This window comes from Electrophorus electricus, chromosome 14 (assembly GCF_013358815.1).
Source record: "Electrophorus electricus isolate fEleEle1 chromosome 14, fEleEle1.pri, whole genome shotgun sequence".
Lineage (NCBI taxonomy): Eukaryota > Metazoa > Chordata > Actinopteri > Gymnotiformes > Gymnotidae > Electrophorus > Electrophorus electricus.
The window spans coordinates 22,542,549-22,560,048 of record NC_049548.1 but is presented as its reverse complement, the minus strand read 5'-3'; the positions used below and the strand labels follow the sequence as shown (position 1 = coordinate 22,560,048).

At 45.4% G+C, this 17,500-nt stretch overlaps 1 protein-coding gene across 4 annotated transcripts in view; it reads left to right on the top strand.

Annotated features, from left to right (window-relative positions):
- rgs7b (regulator of G protein signaling 7b) overlaps nt 1-17,500 on the top strand; it is a 73,955-nt gene that overhangs the window by 36,004 nt on the left and 20,451 nt on the right. For 3 of the 4 annotated variants that reach the window (XM_035533509.1, XM_035533508.1, XM_035533510.1), the window contains exons 4-9: nt 308-358; nt 3,405-3,511; nt 4,191-4,242; nt 6,720-6,784; nt 7,109-7,185; nt 16,697-16,778. In XM_035533509.1, the coding sequence (XP_035389402.1) occupies nt 308-358; nt 3,405-3,511; nt 4,191-4,242; nt 6,720-6,784; nt 7,109-7,185; nt 16,697-16,778 (434 nt within the window). The remainder of the gene's footprint in view (nt 1-307; nt 359-3,404; nt 3,512-4,190; nt 4,243-6,719; nt 6,785-7,108; nt 7,186-16,696; nt 16,779-17,500) is intronic. The other variant, XM_035533511.1, reaches the window with a different exon arrangement.

The following is a 17,500-nucleotide window of genomic DNA, read 5'->3' as shown; positions in this document are numbered from 1 at the left end:
TTGGTGATCCAGACAGGGGTCTCCAGGACTTTTTACTCCTGATTTCCTAAGCGGGTGGGACAAACTCGGCGTTGGCTACCCGTGATGAGTCACTCTGGGGTGAAGGCCGTACGCGTTTCTGCTTTGTTTAGAATCGACATTTAAGCAAAGGTGCTGAAATACATTTACTGGGTGAGTCAAGGCAATATCCCAGGATGTGCTATGGAATAGCTACGGCAGGGCGGGGCTGGGATAAGGAGGATGGTTGAAGTTCTCACCTCTCCCTCATTCTCTCCCTCTCTCTCTCTCTCTCTCTCATGTTTTTCAGGTTCTGACATAGTGCAGTGGATGATTAAAAACCTGAACATCGAGGACCCAGGTAAAGTGGTCCTGGTGGTGTGTGTGTGTGTGTGTGTGTGTGTATGTGTTTAGGCTAGCTGACCCCAACCCTACATTATCCTCTGCAATCTGAGGGAAGAAATAGAAATCCCACGCCTGTCCCAGATCCAAGTTCCCTGAGGAACCGAGGAGGCTTCGTGTCGATTTCTGATGTTGCTTGAGTGTGTGTGCGTTTCTGTGCACATGTGTGTGTATTTCTAACAGTCAATGTGAGGGGATAAAACGGATTATCATAAGAAACGTGGAAGTGTGGAGAAGGAGAAAACTGATCGTTAGACTATAGGATCCGACATCGTCTGACGCGCTCACGCTTACACATGCACACACACACGCACACGATACAGTAAACACCTGAACAGAGCTGGGACTGAGAACTCTCTTCTCCAGCATCTGTGGTTAAAGTGGGGACATTCCCAGATGTGCGGGAGTTCTGCGGCGCGGTCCGAGTGTGTTCTGTGGTGCGGCTCACCGGGATGAGGGCGTGGGATTGGTGCTGGGAGCGGAGCTTGTCTCCTACAGGGTCTTTTGCTGCATTTGGATGTGGTTTCTCCTATAAACCAGTAAAGCGGTAGCTCTCTGTCTTTGGACTGGTAAGCCCTCATTGGTGAAGGTACTGGACCAGTAACCAGAAGGTTACCAGTTCAAGTCCCACCACTGCCAGGTTTCCACTGTTGGGTCCCTGAACACAACCCTTAACCCTCAATTACTCAAGATGTGTTCAGTCATGGTTGTAAGTTGCAGATAGATGCTGTAAATGTGAGACTGCATGACTGCATGAGTTTTCAGAATCTGGGAATCTTGTTCTGGAATCTAGGAATCTTGGTCTGTATCGTTGGCATGGCCTGTGTGTAGGACATTGAGGCACTCTGAGGTGTGTGAATGGCAGGCAGTGACTGTGTGTATGAAGAGAGAGAGAGAGAGAGAGAGAGAGAGAGAGAGAGAAAGGACAATAAGGAGAGAGCGAATGAAACGGGCAGTGTTCTGTTTAGTGTTCCACCCTCGGGTCTCGGTGTAACACACTTTTGTGTACACACACACACACACACACACACAATGAATGAGGGAGGACTACTAAATAGCAATGTCAGTTCCACTGTAGGTGAGTCTCATCAATAACCCACAACCCCCTGGTCTCTTTCTAGCCCTCTCCATAACTCACTCTCTGCATCCCACATCCCAACTCCATTATCTGTCTGTCTGTCTCCTCTCTCTCTCTGGCTGTGGGGTGTGTGTGTGGGTGTGTGTGTGTCCGTCCTCAGGTACATGGTGGATCCAGTCATGGTGTCTGGCCCCTCTCTCCATTCAGACAACTCAGACTGTTTCCCGAGCTTCTGGAACCTTCTGCTAGAACCCTCCCGTGTTCTGTGCTCGGGCTGTGAGCCCTGGGAGAGTCCTTAGTCCTGCCACAGGAAAACTCATGACGTTGGCTGGGTCTTTTATTTTTTCCGTGTTTGTTTGTTGTCATGTTGTCTCATGGTGAAGAGTTATGTGGACCTCTGGCAGCATGCAGCCTGTTGCTATGGTTACAAGTCCTGCACGTCACCTTCTTTACTCTAGCATACTGAGAGAGGGGTCAAATGTCACTGACTTCTGAATGACACCACACTTCTCTCTACACAATACCATCAAAGACTTCCCGCTCCCTCTCTCTCTCTCTCCCTCTCTCTCCCTCTCTCTCTCTCCCTCCCTCTCTCTCTCTCCCTCCCTCTCTCTCTCTCTCCCTCCCTCCCTCTCTCTCTCCCTCCCTCTCTCTCTCCCTCCCTCTCTCTCTCCCTCTCTCTCCCTCCCTCTCTCTCTCCCTCTTTCTCTCTCTCCCTCTCTCTCTCTCTCTCTCTTTCTCTCTCTCTCTCCCTCTCTCCCGCTCTCTCTGTACTTTGATGATGGAGGGAATGACATCTTTACGTATATACATTTATTACACTCAGGTACACTTCCAAATCTCTTCATCGTGAATATTTCATTTCTACACATCAGTGTGCAGTGCTGACGAGTTCATATGTTAATTAGGAGTTAGGAACAGATATCAGCTCTGTTCCCTGGTGATCTTACCATGTCTGTTTTGACCCTGGCCTGGAGTTTCACTATGATTTTGGATTGGGTGGTGGGCGTGTCAGTGGTGGGCGTGTCAGCGGGCAGGGTGTCAGTGGTGGGCGTGTCAGTGGTGGGCGTGTCAGTTGGGGGGGAGGTGCCAGTGCACACTATCTCTGTCCAGAATTTTCTGGAATACAGAATGTTGGGCTGTGTCACTCACACGTCCTGGATGTCCAAGGTTTTGTCCAGAAGAGGAATGGTTTTGGTTCCTGAGCCTGAGACTGATATGTAGTACAAGAGAAACACTTCTATAACAGAAGATTGAATGAAGGGAGAAAGAAAGAGAATGTGTGTGTGTGTGTGTGAGGGAGACGAGACTACTACTTGCGTACATCTACTGGCGTACATGTAGTGCACCCACTCCGACCCTTTAATCTCTGAGAAACCATGATCAAAGTGAGCTGCTGTTAAATTAAGTGTGCGTGCGTGTGTGTGTGTGTGTGTGTGTGCGCGTCCTTGTACATGCAAGTGTTGGGATGTAAATGTGTGCATTTACGGAGGGCAGAGAGGTTATACACTCACCACTGGAAATGCCACGTTATTAGATCACCTGGTTGGAGTTCCAGTTTCTCTGCATTACTTTGTGTGTGTGTGTGTGTGTATGTGTGTGCGCAAGCCATTCTAAAGCTCCTTGTCAGAGGTCAGTGGCTGACCTCAGGAACACTATGAGCAGGATGTGATTGGCTGGTGGACAACTCTTACACCAGCAGTGTCAAGGTCATCTGGAAAAACTATAGAAACACCACTGATACACCCATACCCATGCAACACACGCTACCATGCTTCTACCATACCACTGTGGGGACGTGTGTGTGTGTGTGAGTGTGTGTGTGTGAGTGTGTGTGTGCTCTAGACTACATGCTCCCCACACATTCAGACATTTGTGCTGCTCACTGCCCCCTGTGTGGAACCGTGTGTGTGTGTCTGCGTTGCAGTGGAGGCACTTCATCTGGGAACACTGATGGCTGCGCATGGTTATTTCTTCCCCATCTCGGACCACGTGCTCACCCTGAAGGACGACGGGACCTTTTACAGGTTTCAGGTACAGACTGGCTTTTAGTTCCTTTGTTTATATTGTCAGGGCAACTATAGTTGTATAGAGAGATAATAACACATTTATCAGAGTTAATACGTTTTCCTGAGAGGACGTCTGGTTGACGGACAGGACAGGTGTAAGGACCCATGGAGTTGTTGAGTAACTCAGTAACGAGGGACATTGTGACGTACGTGTTTTACAGACAGAGTGTCTGTGGTCCAGTGGAGTGAACTTTGAACTGGACTACAGTGAGCGCTTTGATTTGTATGATAAATATAGTTTTAAAAAAGTTTAACTGCAGTGTCTGAATATTTTCAAAGGAGAAAACCTATTGCACACACACACACATCCCCTACCTGCACAAATGTAACCACACACCTGGGTGTAAATGGCCACATTACGAATATCTGAATATTTTCATCTACATATTTCTAAATATTTTCTAAACATTTTCCAGTAAAACACACTACAAACATGTTCATGCTCACAGCTCCCCTCACACGCAGAGCTCCCCTCACACTCACAGCTCCCCTCACACCCAGAGTTCCCCTCACACTCACAGCTCCCCTCACACTCACAGCTCCCCTCACACACACAGCTCCCCTCACACACACAGCTCCCCTCACACGCAGTTTTGCAGACGTTGTTCCGCCTGCTTGTCGCTGTGATTCTTCCTTTCCCACAGACGCCCTACTTCTGGCCATCCAACTGCTGGGAACCAGAGAACACGGACTACGGTGAGTGAGAGCCGCCTCCGCGCCCAGCACACCAGCCACAGCGTTGGGACAGGACGTGATGCGTCACTGGCTTTGTTGCGTGTGGGTTGCACTTCCTGTCCCCAGCCCACACAGGAGAGACAGCGAGGGATGATGAGACTTCAGGAAGGAAGAGAGCCATGAGTAAACAACGCTTCACTTCACCTGCACTAGAGGGAGCCTTAATTCGCTCTGTCTCTCGCGCACTCCAAACTCTTCTACACAAGGCCTCGTTCTGTAGGCACCAGTGATGGTGGATTAAATTCCAACAAGGATAGAACAGGAAGTTCAGGAGACGTTGGGGAGAGTCTGTGAGGTTAGGATGTTGGGGAGAGTGTGTGTAAGGTTAGGACGTTGGAGAGTGTGTGTGTGAGGATAGGACATTGGAGAGTGTGTGTGAGGTTAGGACATTGGAGAGTGTGTGTGAGGTTAGGACGTTGGAGATTGTGTGTGTGAGGTTAGGACGTTGGGGAGTGTGTGGAGGGGTTAGGACGTTGGGGAGTGTGTGGAGAGGTTAGGACCTTGGAGAGTGTGTGGTGAGGTTAGGACATTGAGGAGTGTGTGAGGTTAGGACGTTGGAGAATGTGTGAGGTTAGGACGTTGGGGAGAGTGTGGAGAGGATAGGACGTTGGGGAGAGTGTGGTGAGGTTAGGACGTTGGGGAGTGTGTGGAGAGGTTTGGACGTTGGGAAGTGTGTGGTGAGATTAGGACCTTGGGGAGTGTGTGGAGAGGTTAGGACCTTGGAGAGTGTGTGATGAGGTTAGGACATTAGGGAGTGTGTGATGAGGTTAGGACGTTGGAGAGTGTGTGTGTGAGGTTAGGACGTTGGAGAGTGTGTGGAGAGGTTAGGACGTTGGGGAGTGTGTGGTGAGGTTAGGATGTTGGGAAGTGTGTGGAGAGGTTAGGACGTTGGAGAGTGTGTGGAGAGGTTAGGATGTTGGGGAGTGTGTGGAGAGGTTAGGATGTTGGGGAGTGTGTGGAGAGGTTAGGAGGTTGGGGAGTGTGTGGTGAGGTTAGGATGTTGGGAAGTGTGTGGAGAGGTTAGGGCGTTGGAGAGTGTGTGGAGAGGTTAGGGCGTTGGAGAGGTTAGGATGTTGGGGAGTGTGTGGAAAGGTTAGGAGGTTGGGAAGAGTGTGGAGAGGTTAGGATGTTGGGGAGTGTGTGGAGAGGTTAGGACGTTGGGGAGTGTGTGGAGAGGTTAGGACATAGGTATGAAGGTTTGCTTATTTCATACATTTACCTACTTTGCACATTTTCTGTGTGTTTGGATTTGCTTTACAGTTTATGCAATCCCACTTAAAGTTGGTGTTAAGTAGGTAAAGCCATGGCCAAGCAACTCTGAAAATACAAATCTCCTCTCCTCTCCTCTCTCCTCTCCTCTCCTCTCTCCTCTTCTCTCCTCTCCTCCCCTCTTCTCCTCTCCCCTCTCCTCTCCTCCTATCTCCTCCTCTCCTCTCCTCTCTCCTCTCCTCTCCTCTCCTCTCCTCTCCCCTCTCCTCTCCTCTCTCCTCTCCTCTCCCCTCTCCTCTCTTCCTCTCCTCCCCTCTCCTCCTCTCCTCTCCCCTCTGCTACCATTGTTCTGCTGTGCTTTGTTCACTACAAATGTGACTTGTAGTCTTTAACTAGCAGTACTGGTCGGACACCTTGGATACGGAGCCCGAATCGATGAACAAGGTTTCTATAATGGAGGATCAGGTTGGGGAGGGTCACCCACAGGGCCCTGCACTCTTGATGACCTCACACGATCTCCTGGCGCTTTGTGCTTATATGCACACTTTTAGACTCTTGTTAGACGACTCTTGAAAAAGATGGTATTGCGAAATCGCGTTAACCCGAAGGAAATTTACTGCCACACGCTGCTCTCCTAATCTGTGGTTAATCCCACATAGTTACTACTGGACTACAGCACAACGACTACAGAGAAATGGGGAGACTCATTTTCTCTCTTTCTCTGTCTCACACACACACACACACACACACACACACACACACGCGCGCTCGATCTAGCTGCACCGGAATATTGTACATTTCTGCATAACTACAGAAATGGAAAAAAGAAACAATTGCAAATTTTCTTTCAATTTGATGGAAGCTCATATTCTGTCAATTGAGACGTAAAACTGGATGATGGTGATCCCTACCTGAGTAGTTTTACACAATTTCAAACGCAGGATCACTAACCTGTGCTTTAAAATGTGATAACAAACGTTCCTCAGCTAACTTTATGGGTAACGCTAAAATACGTTTTTCAGTCACTCTCTCATACCTTCTGACTTCAGTTGCTGGCCCACAGTGTTTGTACTTGATGGTATTTGATTGTATATTCTATTTGTATTTGTAAGAAAATGTATTATTAGATGTTGGTATAAAAATATGTGGTTGTCATACCTCTCCGCTTTCCAACACACACTCTCTCTCTCTCTCTCTTCTTCATCTCTCTATCTCCCCCATGTCTACAGCTGTTTACCTCTGCAAACGAACAATGCAGAACAAAGCGAGGCTGGAGCTTGCTGACTATGAAGCTGTAAGCTGCACACACACACACACACACACACACACACACACACACACACACACTCATGCGTATTAAAGAGCCTGTACTCACAGAGAGCCATAATGGCTTCCTTTTTTGTTTGTTGCTTTGCAGAGTTAAAGTTGTGCTTCTTATGATGCGTTTTAATTGTCGCCTTTGTTCTTAGTTGAACTTGGTCGTGTGTTACTTCAGCTCCATTCAGCATTTGTTGACGGTTTCCCCATGAAAAGCAGGAATCATTATGTATGTAAATTATGGGTGTGAGTAACTTCTTTGTAACAATGCGGTTCAATGAGTGCGTGTGTGTGTTTTCAGGAGAGTTTAGCGCGTCTCCAGAGGGCTTTTGCGAGGAAATGGGAGTTCATATTCATGCAAGCGGAAGCTCAAGCCAAGTGAGTACCAGGCTCGTGTGTTCTTCAGTTCCTGTGCCAGACATCCCTGCCTCAGCCACGGGTCCCGTGCCTCAGACCCACAGAGCTTCTAGAAGCATCCTACGTACATACAACTGAAAAACATTTGTGTGTTTAACATACTTAGTACCACATTAACATTTATGGCATTTAGCAGACGCTCTTATCCAGAGCGACTTACAAAAGTGCTTTGTCATTTCCTCATAGATGCATCCTAGTACAGTACAGTAGGTTAGAGTCACAGATACCAATGAACTAGAATACTGTAGAATACAGGGATCACTGCTGATGAGTGTGAAACACATATAAACTCTATAACAGACAACACTAAGAGCAATAAACAATAAATACTAGAGTTACACAGGTGCAGTCAACATCAGTACAATAATCAATACATTGCAATAAGTGCTAGAGTTTCTGTTCCTCAACATAGCTGAATGATTTTAATTTGTCAGAAGTTTCTATGGTATACAATTCTAAGCATTTCATACATTTTATTTTACTTTTATTGACAAATAACTCCAGTTTCTAATTACAGTGTTGAGCCTTTTTCAAGACTTCTGCAGTTCGCACTGGCATGCTGGATATCAGCTTGCGGGCCGAATGGTTCTCTTTGGGTTTGAGATCTGGGGAGTTTCCTGGCCATGGGCTTAACAAAGTTTTGTTCACTGAGCCACTTGGTTATCACATTTGGCTTGTCATGTGGTGCTGGAACAAGTATCATTCATCACCGACTTGCTCCTGGATCATTGGGAGTCTTGACGGATATTTTGATACCATTCTTCATTCATAGCAGTGTTCTTAAGCAAAATTGTGAGTCAGCCCACTCGCTTGGATGAGAAGCAAACCCACACATGGATGGTCCCAAGATGCTTTGCTATGGGCATGGCTCAGGACTCACGGTATCTCTCACCTTTTCTTCTCTGGATAATCATTTGTCCGGTTGTCCCAAACAGTCTGAAGGGGGCTTCATCAGAGAAAATAACTTTACCCCAATCCTCTGCAGTCCAGTCCCTATACTTCCTGCAGAGTGTCAGTCTGCCCTTGATGGATTTACTTGGAGAGAAGTGGCTTCCTTTCTGCCTTTCTTGACACCAGGCCATCTTCTTCCAAGAGCCTTCACCTCATTTTGCGTGCAGATGCCCTCATTTTTGTCTGCTGCCAGTCCTGAGCAGGCCTTGCACCAGTGGTGACCCGATCCTGTAGCCGAATCCTCTTTAGGAGACATCCTGGTACTTGCTGGACTCTATTGGGCATCCTGGAGCCTTGAAATTCTCGGTGATCCAATAAATGGTTGATTTAAGCGCGATCTTTCAAGCAACAGTGTCCCTGCCTGTAAAGCCCTTTTGATGCAAAGCAATGACTGCACGTTTTCTTGGAGGTAACCATGGCAACAGAAGAAGACAGTGACTTCAAGCACCACCCCCTATTAAATCACCAATCTGCTTTTCTAATCAGCATGACAGCTAGATATCAGCTGCCTGGTCTTTTAGAAACTGTACACTATACACTATAACTATTTCAGTATTAGAAACTGTAAACTGTACACTATAATCACAACATAAGTGTAATGTTGGCAGTTAAGTGGAAACGAGAGGCGGGGTTGCAAGAAAGCGCTCTTTATTATCCATCGGGTTCTCAGCGATGGAAGCACTTAACAAAACACAAAAATCAGAAGTATGTTCTTCTCAAGGTAACGCAGTGACTCGTCTAGACGTGACGTCGAAGGCCCACTAATGTGCAGCCCCGTTGCCTGGGATCTGTGGGTTTAAATAAGGCAGAAAATAATTAAGGAACAGGTGAAAGTAATCAGTAATCAGGAGGCTATGAGCGGGGCAGGAAAGAGGTGTGATCCTTAGCAGGAGTGGGCGTGTCCTTCCTGCTAGCTGGCCCGACTAACCGTGCCAGCCTCCTGGAGCAGGCCTCTGAGAATGCACCCTGTGGTAGGAGGCGGTGAGGTCGAGGACCAACCAATTTGGGAGGCCGGTATCCAGCATCACATCTACGGCCTGTACCCTTCCCAGTCCATGAGGTACTGCAACTGCGTGCCTCTCCGTCTGGAATCAAGCAGGGCCCTCACCTTGTGTGCTGGTCCTCCCTCCATCTCTAGGGCAGGAGGCAGAGCACTCGAGGGACTATCCTCCTCGAAGAGGGGACCCTCCACCACCGGTTTCAGGGCTGATGCATGGTAGGCCCGAGTGTCCGGGCAGGCCCACGTGGTAGGTGACCTCGTTAATACGCCCAGTGATGGTTTATGGACTCTCAGATCTCACGGCTAATTTCCCATTGGATCCCGCACGGCCATCTTTCCTAGACACCCACACCATCCGTCCAGGTTCATAGCAGGGTCTTAAGACCCTTAAGTGGAAGGAATCGCACCATTTTAGAAAACCGGTCCATAGTGACTAAGATAACCGTGTTGCCCTCGGAAACGGGTAGATCTGTGACGAAATCAATTCCCAAGTGAGACCAGGGTCGTAGAGGTGTGGGTAGCGGAAGCAGTTTACCTGCAGGTGGTGTGCATGGAGTTTTGCTGTGGGCACACTCCGCGCAAGATGCCACATACCTGAAGATCTCTTTGTTCATGGCAAGCACTCAGTAGCTGCATCATACGGGTTGCTCCTGGGTGGCCTGTCACCACAGAGGTGTGTGCCCACGTGATCAGGGCTCGACGGTGACAGAGTTGTTCAAAGAGACGGTTAGGTGGGCAGTGTGGGTGTGGATTCATTGCCTCTATATTCCAGTTTCGGTCCCATCTCAGCGTGGCCAGGAAACAGGTGGGTGAGAGAACCGGCTCCAGGCTGGTGGATTGGGCTTCTGCAAGGTGCTGCCATGAGCGTGTCTGCCCTCACATTTTTTCTCATAAAGAAGAGTGACCATCGGGCTTGTCTGGAATTGAGCCTTTCAGCAGTTTGGAGGTATTCCAAATTCTTATGGTCTGTGATGACCAAAAAGTGGTGTTGTGCTCCCTCTAACCAGTGCCTCCACTCCTCAAATGCTAGTTTCATTGCAAGAAGTTCATGATCCCCAATTCCATCATTTCTTTCTGCGGGGCTTAGTTTCTTCGAAAAGTAGGAAATGGGCTTTAGCTGCCCTGCCTTTCCCTTGTGTTGCGACAACACCGTGCCCACCGAACAATGGCTTGTTCGGGTCCGATCGCTGCAATACCGGAGCGGTGGAGAAGGCGGCTTTTTGCTCCGCGAAGGACTTCTCCGCCTCGGAGTTCTTAGATTGTCCGCGGAGTAGGTCCGTGAGAGGTGTAGCCAGAGTACTAAAGGATTTAATGAATCTACGATAGAAATTCGCAGATCCCAGGAAACGTTATAGCTTGCTGTGAGTTTGCGGTCTAGGCCAATCCCTTACTGCCTTCACCTTGCACGGTTGAATGCGTACAGTGCCCTCGCAGGTGATGTACCCCAGGAAACTCTCCTCTCTACGATGGAACTCACACTTTTCCAGTTTGCAGTAGAGGTGGTTCTGCAGGAGGTGCGGAGGACAGCCCATACGTCACGCACATGTTGGTCCCAGGAGGAAGAATAGACCAGGATGTCGTCTATATATGTATTGAAAGATCTACCTAAGAACTCCCGTAGGACCTCATTGATGTAGGCCTGAAAGATAGAAGGGGCAGTAACTAGACCATACGGCAGGACTAGATATTCATAATGTCCGGAGGACGTACTGAAAGCAGTTTTCCATTCATCACTTTCCCTAATCCTAATTATGTTCTACATGCTACGAAGGTCCAACTTTGTGAACAACCGGGCTCCCCTTAGCTGCTCGAGTGCTGCTGGGACTATGTGGAGCGGGTAAGGGTACTGTGCCAACAGCTCACTGGAGTAATATGAGTTATGAAGCCCGACCCCACGGGTCCTCCGTCGAGCGCCCGCACGCTTAACGCAGTGCCTCCTTGCGAAGCCCCAGTCCATTACATTGCCCCTGAATCAACTAGCGCCGATGCAGAGAGCCGGCGACCCTGATGTACGACTGCCTACACATAGAAAGGTTCGGGGAAAGACTCCCCGAACTTTGGCTTCTCCCTCGGTTCTTTGGCTTGCCTTGCATTCCTGCTACATCCTTAGCTGCATGGGCTCCACTAGGGCCTCCACCTGCCCAATCGTGGAGTCATTCTCCCGCCGTGGCAGCCCACGGTGAAACTGCCGGCGTTGCTCCTGCAACAGGCGGTCACATGCGATCGCCAGGTGCACTACCTCGTTCAGTGATGTTAATTCCGCCTGAAGGTCCGCTCTCAGTCCGTGCATAAAAGCGGCTACTAAGGTCGGCTCGTTCCAGCGAGTTCCCGCAGCTAGTGTCTGGAACTCCATGGCGTAATCCGGCGCAGTTTGGACTCCTTGTTTTAGCTCTAGCAAGGATTGTCCGCACACTCTCCCTTGACGTGGATGGTAAAACACCGCCTTAAGATCCTGAATAAAAGCGGTGTAATCATTCATCAGCGGGGAGACATTAGTCACGAGAGCATCTCCCCAGGTACGGGTTTTCCCTGTGAGCCTGGAGATTACAAAAGACACTCTGGCGTGGTCGAGCAGGTGGCGCTGATATGCAAAAAAAAGACTGCACTGCACAAGAAAGCCCTCACACCCCTCTGGGTCTCTTTCCGTACGTCTCGGGGGTAGCACTTCATCCATTCTGGAACAGGTGGGGTAACGGGAGGGGAGGCGATTAACATGCTGTCCGAAACTCAGAAGCAGAGAACATATCTCCACAATCTCCTGCTGCTGCTGCTTCATAGCCACCTTCTGCGCTGCAAGCAGGTGAACCCAATCTGGGCTACTCGCCTCGCCTCCCCTTGCCTCGCCTCTATGGGGCTGCACATTCTGTGACGGAGGCGGTACACACTATAAGTATTAAGTATTAAGTATTAGAAACTGTACACTATACACTATAACTATTTAAGTATTAGAAACTACACTATAACTATTTAAGTATTAGAAACTGTACACTATACACTATAAGTATTAAGTATCAGAAACTGTACACTATACACAATAACTATTTAAGTATTAGAAACTACACTATACACTAACTATTTAAGCACTAGAAACTGTACAATATACACTATAAGTATTAAGTATTAAGTATTAGAAACTGTACACTATACACTATAACTATTTAAGTATTAGAAACTACACTATAACTATTTAAGTATTAGAAACTGTACACTATACACTATAAGTATTAAGTATCAGAAACTGTACACTATACACAATAACTATTTAAGTATTAGAAACTACACTATACACTAACTATTTAAGCACTAGAAACTGTACAATATACACTATAAGTATTAGAGACTGTACAATATACACTATAACTATTTAAGTATTAGAAACTGTACACTATACACTAAGTATTAAGTATCAGAAACTGTACACTATACACAATAACTATTTAAGTATTAGAAACTACACTATACACTATAACTATTTAAGCACTAGAAACTGTACACTATACACTATAACTAAGTATTAGAAACTACACTATACACTATAGCTAAGTATTAGAAACTACACTATACACTAACTATTTAAGTATTAGAAACTACACTATACACTATAACTATTTAAGTATTAGAAACTGTACACTATACACTATAACTATTTAAGTATTAGAAACTACACTATACACTATAACTATTTAAGCACTAGAAACTGTACACTATACACTATAAGTATTAAGTATTAGAAACTGTACACTATACACTATAACTATTTAAGTATTAGAAACTGTACACTACACTATAACTATTTAAGTATTAGAAACTGTACACTATACACTATAACTAAGTATTAGAAACTACACTATACACTATAGCTAAGTATTAGAAACTACACTATACACTATAACTATTTAAGTATTAGAAACTGTACACTATACACTAACTATTAAGTATTAGAAACTGTATACACTAACTATTAAGTATTAGAAACTACACTATACACTATAACTATTTAAGTATTAGAAACTACACTATACACTATAACTATTTAAGCATTAGAAACTGTACACTATACACTATATTTAAGTATTAGGAACTGTACACTATACACTATAACTATTTAAGCATTAGAAACTACACTACACTATAACTATTTAAGTATTAGAAACTACACTATAACTATTTAAGTATTAGAAACTACACTATAACTATTTAAGCATTAGAAACTGTACAATATACACTATATTTAAGTATTAGGAACTGTACACTATACACTATAACTATTTAAGCATTAGAAACTGTACACTATACACAATAACTATTTAATATTAGGAACCGTAAACTGTACACTATAATCACAACATAAGTATTAGAAACTGTAAACTATATACTATAATCACAACATAAGTATTAGAAGCTGTACTTTATAATATCTACATAAGCATTAGAAACTACACTCTACACTATAATCACTGTACAAGTACTAGAAATATTCATATTGGTAAAAATAACGTTTAAAAAGGTCAAGAACATTTGGTGGATTCTGCAAAAAGACAAATGAAAAAGGTACATATTCAGTTTTATAGCCTTAGAGTCTTCAGGTGTAGCATGTTGAGAGCACTGGGCTGGGTGTGTGTGCGTGGTTAGTGGCTGTGGTACCTGTGAGCAGGGTTAGGGTAAAAAGTGTCATAGCTGTTTGTTTATTTGGCTTCGGTGCCACACATTTTGGGAAGAGGTACAGCCTTTGATGTGCTGCCTTCACCAGGTGGGATCCACACTAGTGCAGCAGGTGGAGTGTGTTGGACCGCGAGTGTGCAGTGTCACTCAGTTTGGATGAAAGGGTGAACACACGGCCGCGTTTCCGCTCTAGGCGCGAGAGAGCTGTGGGAACAGCAGATGAGACGGCATCTTCTGTGGATCTGTTGGATCGATTAGTGAACTGGAGTTGAGGCGAGGTGTCTGACACACTCTTCGGGGTTTGGACCATGACTAGACGTTCAAAGTGCCTCGTTACTACTGCTGTTTGTGCAAAGGGGGCCGCCTTAATGTGGCAGAAACCAGGATCTGACTGGGGAAGAGGGAGGTCAGTGGTGAAGGTAACCAGAAGGTTGCCAGTTCAAGCCCCACCACTGCCGGGTTGCCACTGTTGCACCCCTTAATCCTCAATTGCAAGTAGCTTTGGATAAAAGTGTAAATGTAATTATGCTAAATGGCGTAAGTGTAAATAGTGTTTTGGCAACCCTGTCTGTAAACAGCAGCAACTGATCCGGTAAGAGTCTGCATTTCACCAGATACACACGCACATCCAGTACTTAAGAGAAGATAAACATCCCTGGGACGTACCACCCCAGTACCAGTACAACAAATCAATTACCATTTAAAGAACAAAAATGGCTTCACAGCCCAGATATTCATATTTTATCATTTAATAGTGAATCCTTTTAATGTGTTCACTGGTTTATCAGTAATAAAACAAAGAAAAATTAAGTAGATAAAACGGAGATAATATGCAAAAATAATAAAATCTAAATGGGACATATTGGAATATTTAATAGAATAATTAAATATTTTAATAATATTTAGTTTTTGTTTTTGGATCATGTTCTTACGTCTACCCATTTTAACTGAGGAGTTAGTAGACCATATGCAGTTGAATGTCCCCTGGAGAAATCGGAGTGATTTAAAGCATTTTCACTGCATCCACTGGGTCTGAATGTGTTGTGTCATGGCAACAAAGGAAGAGAAACACTTTCATTTTACTATAAAAATACAAAAACCTGCCTGACTGATTTACGTAAAGCCGGTTTAACGTTACACAAACAAGCCGGTTTAACGTTACACAAACAAGCCGGTTTAACGTTACACCACAGCCGGTTTAAAGTTACACCACAGCCGGTTTAACATTACACAAACGAGCCGGTTTAATGTTACACCACAGCCGGTTTAACGTTACACCACAGCTGGTTTAACGTTACACCACAGCCGGTTTAACGTTACACCACAGCCGGTTTAACGTTACACAAACGAGCCGGTTTAACGTTACACAAACAAGCCGGTTTAACGTTACACCACAGCCGGTTTAACGCTACACGAACGAGCTGGTTTAACGTTACACCACAGCCGGTTTAACGTTACACACAAACAAGCCAGTTTAATGCTACACCACAGCCGGTTTAACGTTACACAGAGGGCCGGTTTAACGTTACACCACAGCCGATTTAACGTTACACAGAGGGCTGGTTTAACGTTACACCACAGCCAGTTTAACATTACACCACAGCCAGTTTAACACTACACAGACGGCTGGTTTAACGCTACACCACAGCCGGTTTAACGCTACACCACAGCCGGTTTAATGTTACACAGATGGCCGGTTTAATGTTACACAGATGGCCGGTTTAACGTTACACCAAACCCGGTTTAACTCTACACGGGCGGCCGGTTTAACACTACACGGGCAGCCAGTTTAACTTTACACGTAGGGCCGGTTTAACGTTACATGGACGGCCGGTTTAAGATTACATGGACAGTCGGTTTAACACTACACGGGCGGCCGGTTTAACTTTACACGTAGGGCCGGTTTAACTCTACACGGGCGGCCGTGTGTGTAGTTTTGGACCCTTGTCCTGTTTCTCCCTGATTTGCCGGGTCATATTTGTCCTGATGGCATGTCTTCTCAGGTGTCATTCCTTAAAACATGGAACTTTAGACTCTTTTCAAGCTTCCTGCTGATGCAGCGTGAGCAGAGGCTTTTGAAAATGAAGGAATTCTTCTCCAATTCCAGAAATGAAGAAAATTCCTGCAGGTGAACCCAGCTGTGCCGTGAGCGACGTGACGGGTTATCTGTCATTTATGAGGTTTTATTCGAAGGCTTTTTCAAACTCTCTTGGCGCGTCTCCATGTGTTCTCGAGCACTTAGGCTGCATCGAACACGTCCAAGATTAGTACGAACACGTCCGGTTAAATACACATGCTGTGCCCTGATTGGTGACCTGTAGTGTGAAAGCACATCGTCAACTCTACAGTTGTTCTCTTAAAGAATAATGAGGAACTATGGTTGTTGTATAAATGTAGTGTTGTATAAATGAAGTAAAAACATTCTTACTGTGAAATGCAGTGGAGTGAGCATTCTATACATTTAGAATTATTATAAAATCTAAAATAAACATTTCATATTGACAAGCAGGATACTAATAATACATAATACTAAACATTAATACTAATACATAATATTAAACACTATTACTAATACATAATACTAAACACCAAGTACTAGTACTAGTGTTAATACATAATACTAAATATAATCTGTAATACTACACAGTACTATGCACATTTTCTATTTATAATTTATCTATTATGTGCACATATACACATTTTAACATACTTGCTCATTAAATGCTTTGTTTTTGTCTTTAATTATGCATGTCCAGATAAATCTCATTCCCATAATTGCTATTGATTTTAATGCTGCATCTATGCGTCCACAGTGTGTCCACCGTCTCTGCACTCTCATCTAAGTCTTCTTCCTTTCAGGGTGGACAAGAAACGAGACAAAATTGAGCGCAAGATCCTGGACAGTCAGGAGCGAGCATTCTGGGACGTCCACCGGCCTGTGGTGAGCTCTGCCAGCAGGAGTTTGGGAAAACCTGCGCTCTGCCCGCACCTGTGTGGTTGCTTTTAGGCCTTTAGACAAGCGGCGGAATCACGAGCTTTGACGCAGCTTCTCCTCGCTCGTTAGCCAGTTCACCTTTTAATGGATGTTCACTTGTACGCTTTTAGCAGATTTCCTGTGTCAGAGCCGATGAGTGGAAATGGAGTCAAGTGCAGGAAGACTGAATTTATTAATGAAAGAGGCAATCCAAAAGAGAACAGTGTAATCCAGAGGGCAGACAATAATCCAACAGGGAACAGGCAAAAGAGTAAATCCAGAATACGCGTAGAAACAGTAACCAGCATAACATGCACGGATACGGCGGGTCAGAAACGTTAGGAAACGTGACTTCTCAATGACAGACTGAACAAACTGGACATTTATAGGGAGAAACAGGGAAAATGAGACATAGGTGGAACAGATTATCTGGGGGGGGTTGGAATCGAACAGGAGGCTTGTGGGTATTGTAGTTCGCTGTGGGCTGAGTCCGATGTCCTGAGTGGACGCAGAATGGATCACCAACCCTGGGGGGATCAGGGTGAAGAATGAATAAATTGATAATGTGCAAAATTAGTAGTTTATTTAGCTTTATTTATAATGTTATTTCAAGGCGTTAAAAAGGAGTTGAGAAGCCCACATTAATTCTAGCGAACATAATCTAGAATGATGACTGACAGAAAATTAAA